This window comes from Anolis sagrei, chromosome 5, assembly GCF_037176765.1.
Source record: "Anolis sagrei isolate rAnoSag1 chromosome 5, rAnoSag1.mat, whole genome shotgun sequence".
In the NCBI taxonomy this organism is placed as follows: domain Eukaryota; kingdom Metazoa; phylum Chordata; class Lepidosauria; order Squamata; family Dactyloidae; genus Anolis; species Anolis sagrei.
This window is the reverse complement of record NC_090025.1, coordinates 119,032,153-119,041,556: the sequence shown is the minus strand read 5'-3', so window position 1 is coordinate 119,041,556 and position 9,404 is coordinate 119,032,153. Positions and strand designations below refer to the sequence as shown.

At 42.3% G+C, this 9,404-nt stretch overlaps 1 protein-coding gene across 1 annotated transcript; it reads left to right on the top strand.

The window, feature by feature from the left end:
• The first annotated feature begins 713 nt into the window (after nt 1-713).
• Nucleotides 714-8,695, top strand: LOC132776321 (toll-like receptor 1). Its single transcript, XM_060777825.2, has 2 exons — nt 714-816; nt 4,421-8,695. Exon 2 carries the CDS (start codon nt 4,475-4,477, stop codon nt 6,854-6,856), a length of 2,382 nt encoding a protein of 793 aa, XP_060633808.2. The 5' UTR covers nt 714-816; nt 4,421-4,474; the 3' UTR covers nt 6,857-8,695.
• The last annotated feature ends 709 nt before the right edge of the window (nt 8,696-9,404 follow it).

Here is a 9,404-nt window from a genome sequence, read left to right as displayed (position 1 = left end):
AGTAGATCAATAGGTACCGCTCCGGCGGGAAGGTAACGGCGCTCCATGCAGTCATTCCGGCCACATGACCTTGGAGGTGTCTACGGACAACACTGGCTCTTCAGCTTAGAAATGGAGATGAGCACCACACCCCAGAGTCAGACATGACTGGACTTAATGTCAGGGGACTACCTTTACCTTTACCTAGGCAAGTGAGGTTTATATATCTGTGGAATGTGGAGGGTAAGAGAAAAAAACGGTTGTCTGCTTGAGGCAGGTGTGAATATTTCAATTGGCCACCTTGATTAGCATTTAATGGCTTTGCAGTTTCAAGGTCTGGCTGCTTCCTGCCTGGGGGAATCCTTTGTTGGGAGGTGATTCGCTCAAGAGTCCCTTCTCCCACCCTGGACATTCCACAGAGATATAAACCCCACTTTCCTAGTTTCCAGCGGACCTCACAACCTCTGAGGATGCCTGCCACAGATGCAGATGAAACGTCAGGAGAGAATGCTTCTGGAACATGGCCAGACAGCCCGGAAAACTCACAGCAACCCAGTGATTCCGGCCATGAAAACCTTCGACAATACAACAGATGCTTTGTTTCCTCTTACTCAGTTTGGGGAAGGAGGGAAGAGGAAGAAATGATTTCTCGCCATTCTGAACATTTCAGTTCCCATCCCACTTGTTGACTGTGCCGGAAGGGAGGAAGGGAGGGACCTTTTCTCTCTGGATCCCTCCCCTCCAGCCTAGAAACCAAGCGGATCCTGGGATCTACTGCGAGGCAACACAAACGGAGAGGTGCATCCCACGCCGCTTTTTCCCCGTGGGAGCAAACAGGTACAAAAAAGAGCAGGAAAGGAAGCCCCTCGCAGCTTGTGTGCTTTGAATAGACCCCTCTTGATCCGTTTTCACCAGTGGGACATTAAGTTTGAGCAGATGGGGCCATTCATTGCTTTCACTTCTTTTTCCTTGTCCTTTCTGCTTTCTATTTCCCTTTTTGCTTAGCTGAAATGTGAAGCCTGTTATGCACCCTGTATATGGTTTTACAAAACATATTTTTATTGTTATGGCTTTTTTCTTAATTTTATTTAACTGGGATCACCCACAGAACAATGTTTCCTCTGAAGTAAGAACCAACCTGGTGTTGTGCTTTGAAAGCTGGACTTGTATATAATGATGATGATGATGATGATGATGTATTGTTGAAGGCTTTCATGGCCAGAATCACTGGGTTGTTGTAGGTTTTTTTGGGCTATATGGCCATGTTCTAGAGCAGAGGTCCTCAAACTAAGGCCCGGGGCCCGGATGCGGCCCTCCAAGGTCATTTACCCGGCCCTCGCTCAGGGTCAACCTAAGTCTGAAATGACTTGAAAGCACACAACAACAATCCTATCTCATCAGCCAAAAGCAGGCCCACACTTCCCATTGAAATACTAATAAGTTTATATTTGTTAAAATGACAATTAAAATGTCATTTTAATTATTATATTGTTTTAAAGTGTTTTTTGCACGACAAATAAGTTATGTGCGGTGTGCATAGGAATTCATTCATGGTTTTTTTCAAATTATACAGTTTGAGGGACTGTGACCTGGCCCTCTGTTTAAAAAGTTTGAGGACCCCTGTTCTAGAGGCATTCTCTCCTGACGTTTCGCCTGCATCTATGGCAAGCATCCTCTGTAACCATCACTACCTCTGAGGATGCTTGCCATAGATGCAGGCAAAACGTCAGGAGAGAATGCCTCTAGTACATGGCCATATAGCCCGAAAAAAAACGGCAACAACCCAATAATAATAATAATAATAATAATAATAATTTATTTATACCCCGTCACCATTTCCACAAGGGGATTCAGAGCGGCTTACATCAATAAAATAAGAAAAACAATAAGCAAAACCAATACAGTTAATATAACTATCTACATTCTAGAACAGGTATGGGAAACCCATCCCAAGGGGCTGGATGCAGCCCATTGGGCTCTTTTCTCAGGTCCTCCTCTCCCTAACCATCATATCCTTCCTTCTCATTCTTTCCTCCTTCCCTTCCTTCCTTACATCCCAATGTCTCCCTCCCTCCTTCCTTCCTTCCACCCTTTTGTCCTTCCTTTCTTCTTTCCTCCCTCCTTTCCTCCCTCCCTCCCTCCCTCCCTTCCTTCTTTCCTTCCTTCTTCCCTTTTGTCTTTACTTCTTTCCTCCCTCCCTCCATTCCCTTCCTTCCTTCTCCTTTTTTTTTACTTGAGAAACTGCAAGTCGTTTTTTGTGTGAGAGAATTGGCTGTCTGCAAGGACATTGCCCAGGGGACGCCCAGTTGTTTTGATGTTTTACCATCCTTGTGGGAGGCTTCTCTCATGTCCCTGCATGGGGAGCTGGAGCTGACAGAGGGAGCTCACCCATACTCTCCCCGGATTCAAACCTCCAACATGTCGGTCTTCAGTCTTGCCGGCACAAGGGTTTAACCCATTGTGCCACCTGAGGGATGTTTAACTGGGAGAAGAGAAGGTAGAGAAGGAACATAAATGCCATGTTTCAAGATTTTAAGGGGTATCCCATTGAGGAAGAGGAGGGAAACTGACTTTCTGCTGCTCTAGAGACCAGGGCACAAGAGAGTAATGGTTTCAAATGGCAGGGAAAGAGATTCAGCTGAAAAGGTTAGGAAGAACTTCCTGAGAGTAATTGCTGTTGGAGAGTGGCATAGGCTGCCTTGGAGTGTGGTGGAGTCTCCTTCTCTGGGGGCTTTTCTACAGAGGCTGTCTATTGGGAGTGCTTTGATGGTTCCTTACACATGGCAGGGGGTTGGACTGGATGGCCCTTGGAGATCTCTTCCACCTCCAGGATTCTATATCAGGAGTCAGCAATATGAAGTGTAATGGATACACTTTTTCCTCTTCTATCCACTATTTCATCTTGACCAAGGAATCCAAACATTTCCTGTCTTTCCTTCACTTTCTGCCTCCAAAAGAGAAGAGGAAGGGGAGGAAAGGGCAGCAAGGAGACTTGGGGAGGACCCCTTCCCTCCCAGCCCGCCCACCCCATTCGGATCTACCTTGTGCCCCCCAAGTTAGAAGGTTTGCCCATGCCTGCTCTAGAAATCAGTGCAGTGTTGCACCGCTTTAATTGCCATGGCTCAAGGCTGTGGGATGACAGGAATTGTAGTTTGACAAGGTCTTTAGCTTTCTCCCCCAAATAGTGCTGGTGACTTTTAGTTACAATTCCCATTGTAAGTATGAGGATATAGGCAGTATATGACCTTGGTTTTGCGAGTTGTAGCTCTCCTGCAACCATAGAAACTGTGACCCCCACCAATGATGGACCTGAATCAAGCCTGGCACACAGAACCCCCATGACCAACAAAATATACTGGAGGGGTCTGAGGAGAACTGACCTTCATTTCTGGGAGTTGTAACCACCAATAAACCAGGACCAAATTTGGCAGACAGAATGCCCATGACCAACTGAATCTACCGTTGGGGTTTGAGGGCACTGACTCACCATGGTGGGAGTTGTAGTTTACCCTCTAGCCAGAGAGCACACTGATCCCCACCGCTGATGCATCTAGAGCAAACTTGCCCAACATGACAAATTAAGTACTGTAGTGATGTAGTTTCAGGGGGTTAACCTGACATGATGTGAGTTGTAGTTCACCTGCAACCTTATGCATTTTGTAAAAAATTTAAAAAATGACTTTTTCAAATAACCTGGGCAATGGGAAATAATGTTCAAGAGTAGTATTATTATTAGCACAGTGGGTTAAAGAGCTGAGGTGCTAAACTTGCTGACCAAAAGGTCGCAGGTTTAAATCTGGGGAGTGGGTTGAGCTCCCGCTGTTAGCCCCAGCTTCTGCCAACCTAGCAGTTCGAAAACATGCAAATGTGAGTAGATCAATAGGTACTGCTCCGGCAGGAAGGCAGCGGCGCATCATGCAGTCATGCCGGCCACATGACCTTGGAGGTGCCTATGGACAATGCCATCACCCCAGAGTCAGACATGACTGGGCTTAATGTCATGGGAAAAACCTTTACCTTTTATTGCACAGGGAGCACTTGATCTAATAATGTGGTCCTTGAAATGGACAGTTTTACCCAGTTTTCAGACTGTCATTTTTATTAAACAGGCTTCTACTACTGGCTTTGTAACAACCAGGATTAAAGCAAGTGTTTTAATCCAGGTGATAACTCAATTTGGATAAACACTAGCAATGCTACTATTTCCTTTCCTGACATATTCAATTAATGATTGGGAGGAGACACAAAAGTCCTCTCACAATGATTAGAATCTAATTGTAATGGATATAATGTCTTGACATACATTCTGTTGAAATTGTCAGCGCAGTCATGGACTGAAATCAGTAAGAAATTAAAATATTCAACATCTGATAAGTATAAGAAATTATTTTGAATTTCTAAACATTTTGTATTCACATTCTAACGCAAATCCTTTTTACAGGATTGTGGTCAATCTGGGAGTTGATGTTCTCCAACAAGCAAAGCTAGAGAAACCATGTGCAATCGATCAAATGAAAGAATATCAGTCACCAAGCTTTTCCATCAATCTTTTATCTTGATAATAACCATCTGCACAAATATCCAACCGTCTGTGGAAAACAGTTTGACAACAAATTATTCCAATCGATTTCTAGCTACTGTTCCTAAAAATGTGCCAACTCTGACAACTGTATTGGATTTGTCACACAACAGTATCTCTGAAATTCAGATGTCTGACTTCAGATCTCTTTCCAAGCTGCGGACCCTTATTCTGTCTCATAACCTCATCAGACAGCTTGGCTTCAGTATTTTCCAATATAATGAAGACTTGGAACATTTAGATCTGTCCCACAACATTTTGCAGACAGTGTCTTGCTATGTGATCATAAGTCTCAGATATCTAGACCTCTCTTACAATAACTATTCCATCATACCACCGTGCTCTGAGTTTGGTACAATGCTGAATCTGAAACATCTTGGTTTCAGTGTGAAAAAAATACAGAAGTCAAGTTTTAGGTCTCTTGCTCATTTACAACTCAATAGTCTGTTCTTGGACTTAGAAGGCCTCTCTCAATATGATGTTGGAGTTCTTCCAATTTTCAACACAAAGAAGCTTCATATTATAAGTCCTTCAAACAGTGATTTCCATGTGCTGTCAGATCTCAGAATCAATGCCACAGAAAGCTTGTATTTGTCCAATATCCGAGAGAAACAAATCAACGACTTGAATACTTTGTTAGTGAATTTTAAGAATGCAACTTTACTAAACCTAACATTGAATAATATACAGTGCGAATGGACAGACTTGATCTACATTCTGCAGACTGTATGGGAATCCTCCATTGAACATTTTGTTTTCTCTAATGGAGGACAGCTGGAAGTTCCAAACGCAGTACGTTTCAATCACACGAATACGTCAATCAAATCTTTGACAATTAAGCAGACTATATTCACAACGATTCATTCTGAACCAACAAGTATGTATAGATTGTTTGCAGATATGAACATTACAGTCTTGACCATTTCTGATGCAGGTTTGATACACATGCTTTGCCCTTTCCGATACAGTCATTTGAAACACTTAGGTTTTTCAAACAATAGCTTAACGGATACTGTTTTTGAAAACTGCAACAACCTTGCCCTTCTTGAAAGCTTTATTCTTCAAAGGAATAAGTTTAAAAATCTTTTCAGAGTGAGTTTAATGACCAGTACCATGAAATCCCTGAAATATTTGGACATGAGTAAAAATTTGCTACAGTGCAAATACAATAGGAATAAATGCCACTGGGGAGAAAACCTAGTTATACTCAACCTGGCATCTAACATGTTGTCAGAGTCTGTCTTTCGATGCTTGCCACCCAATATTCAAATCCTTGATCTTCAGAGTAACAACATCTTAAACATTCCCAAAGATACAATGAAATTGAGGTCTTTAGAAGAAATTAATTTGGCATCGAATAAGCTTGCTGATCTGCCTGGATGTCTTCCATTTGAAAGCCTGAGAGTACTGAACGTAGAAATGAACTCAATTGTCTCACCATCTTCTGAGTTCTACCATTCCTGTCAGAGCACCAAAGAGCTAAGAGCCGGACAAAATCCATTCAGATGCTCCTGTGAATTAAGGGAGTTCATTAATCTTGAAGGACAAGGACTTATGAAGCTGGTTGGCTGGCCTGGTTCCTACATGTGCTGGTACCCTGAACATTTAAGGGAAATCAAATTAGAAGATTTCCATGTTTCTGAAATCCTTTGCAACACGACACTTCTGATTACAGTTATTGCCATTGCTACTATTGTTGGAGCTGCCATTATGTTTTTTCTGTGTTTTTATTTCCATATCCCATGGTATTTGAAGATGATATGGCAATGGACTCGAGTTAAACACAGGAACTGGAAGAACCAGCCTGAGGTTCCTCCTAAGGGCTTGCAGTTCCATGCCTTTGTCTCCTATAGCGAGCATGACTCTGACTGGGTCAAAACTGTTCTGATTCCAAACCTGGAGAAGGAAGATGGCTCCATCCGGATCTGCCAACATGAAAGGAACTTTGTGGCAGGGAAGAGCATTGTCGAGAACATTATAGACTGCATCGAGAAAAGTTACAAGTCAATCTTTGTACTGTCTCCTAACTTTGTGCAGAGTGAATGGTGCCATTATGAGCTCTACTTTGCCCATCATAAGTTGTTCAGTGAAGATGTTTATGGCTTAATCCTTGTTTTGTTAGAGCCAATCCCTTCCTATATCATTCCTGCCAGGTATCATAAACTGAAGGCCTTGATGGCCAAGAGAACGTACTTGGAGTGGCCAAAGGAGAAGAGCAAGCATGGACTTTTCTGGGCTAACCTTAGGGCAGCTATTCAGATTAAGCTTCCTAACAATGAGGAAATGAAGGAGTTGTAGATAAGTTAGGTTTTGTTATCTGATTTACTGTGTGAAATAATGTTAATGTGTCTTTTAAAAAAACAATAATAATTGATCAGGTTTGTTGGTCAATTTGCCAAACCTACTGCATTCTTCCCTATGATCCCATGCAGTCCTTAAGATCTTCCGGGGATGCTCTTCTCCCGCTTCTGCCCCCGTCTCAGGTGCGGTTGGTGGGGACAAGGGAAGAGCATTCTTGGTGGTGGCCCCTCATCTCTGGAACTCCCTCCCCAGGGAAATCAGACAGACTCCCACCTTGCCCTCCTTTCAGAGTCAACTAAAAACCTGGATGTTTCGGTGCGCTTTTGACTAAGCAGCTCATGAGTAACTTTCTTGTGCCTACTTGAAGTTCCGCACTTTACACCGGACCGCATTTTACACTGGCATACATCCTACTTCAACGTGTGCTTGACAGTATTTCCTGCCCAGTTTCTCTGTATTGTTGCATTTTCCTGTGTTCCTGTAAAAATGTATTGCATTCATTGAATCTGTACCGCAGCTATGTTTCTTTCAGCCTTTTGTTTTTATATTGCGTTCAATTGTGTTGTTATTTGTTTTACCTGATGTTTTAATTGGTTAAAGTATTTTACACGCGTGTTTTAATTGTAATCTTGGGCGTGTCCCTTGTAAGCCGCCCCCAGTCCCCTAGGGGAGATGGTTGGCGGGGTATAAAAATAAAGTTATTATAATATCATTATTGTGGGAGTCCTGTGCTCTTAATCCCAGTTAAAGTATTACACCCTCTTGATTGTGGAACACCAATGAAGGTTTCTCCAGCAGACTTCAATCATCAGAATATCAAATACATAGAGAGGGGGGAGAGGTCTCCTTCAAGCACCAAGGCATTACGTGTTATCATCTTCATATGGATTAAGTGCACTGCATTCTGTGGAGACCTATGCCAAAGAGAAGAAAAACCTTGTAAGATTTAAGATTCCACTGACTAGATCCTATTTTTAATACAGTGGCAAAGATCTCTTTTATTACACTATGGGCCCATCCACACAGTGCTTTTATTCCAGGAGCTCCCAGTTTAAAATGGAGGGTGGCTAAACAATGCCTCTTGAAAACATGGGAGGAATTACTACAAAGTGCTAAAACCATGAGATTTTCAGTTGCTGGAATATTCCAGTTCTGGTCAGAAAATACAGATATTCGAATCTCGTTATGTCCCTACGTTCAGAAAATACAGGATTTTTTAAATGTTGGTTTGTTCCCGGGTTATACATGTTGGTTCCTGATTCATTGTATCCTAAAAACATGACAACAGTTGACTAGAGGGAGAAAACTTTATCCTGGCAAGAGAAACTTTGTCCTTCTCACATTCAATGAAGTTTGTATCGCACAAACAAAGGTTTTGCCATGTAATCAACTTTCCCCATGTTTTTATGATAAATGCAATGAGGAACAGATACATATGACCCAGGAACAAAACTTGTACAAATGATGCACATTTAAAGGTTTTTTAAAAAAAATGCTGAAATTTCCAGTGGATGTCCTGTGATGGCTATCTTGCGGGCTTTGAAATCCCATAACAAAGCAGCAAGTCTGGACTGTGTGCAGACCTCTTAGGTCCTGGGTTCTTCTGCCCCTCATGGAAAACCCATGATTTGGTGCTGTCTGGAGGCACCCTGCGTAACCTGATTTTTGTTCCCGGGAAGTAAATATCATTTCCTAATTTGTTCTATCATAAAAACATGAGGAAAGTTTATTAAATTGCAAAAACTCTGTTTTTACGTGACACCCTGCAGCACATTTTGCTATAGCTCTTCAATGAATATTGCATAGATCCTCAACCAATTCAACATAATTTGTGGCAGCCAGGCATGTAGCTGGGGGGGGGGGGGGGGGCTATAGGGGCTTCAGTCCCCCCCCCCTGAAATTCTCATGGTGGTCCGCGAGAAGGTCTTACTGGTACATTATTTAAACTGTTTTGTTTATTAATATCATGATCTGATCACCATTCTCAATATATCCCATATGTATGGGGGTATTGGGGTAACGATACAAAAGGTTTGCTAGGGTAGACCCCCCCTCTTTCACCCAGACTCAGTCCCCCTGCCCCCAAATCAAACTCAGCCCCCCCCCCCCCCCCCGAATCAAAATCCAGGCTACGGACCTGGTGGCAGCCATACAAATGAAGTTTCTGGAGTATAACACCTACTTTCACAGTAAGCATTTCAAATAACACTTTCAAACCAGGAACAGATTTTTTTTTTCAAATTTTGTTACATAGTGTTATCACACAGAGATTGAAAGTTACAGGGTCATATTGCAGTTGAGTGTATACTTAGAAAAAAGGAGCATATCCACATGAAACTGAACTGGAAGCTCTACCATGTATGAATCTAAGAGACATCTTTTTATGAGGAAAGGTTGTGTTCTGATATTCTTTTTTTCCTTTAAACATTTTTGAGTTGATGCTATGAAAGGATATCACATGTAAATCAAATGCTGGCAACAACAATAAAAACCCTTAAAAAGAAGAAGTGCTACCAGAGACACTCAAATGATTTCTTGTAACTTG

Bases quoted from the DNA above. Each gene is read 5' to 3' on its own strand.
- LOC132776321 (XM_060777825.2), top strand. From the start codon at position 4,475: ATGTGCAATCGATCAAATGAAAGAATATCAGTCACCAAGCTTTTCCAT.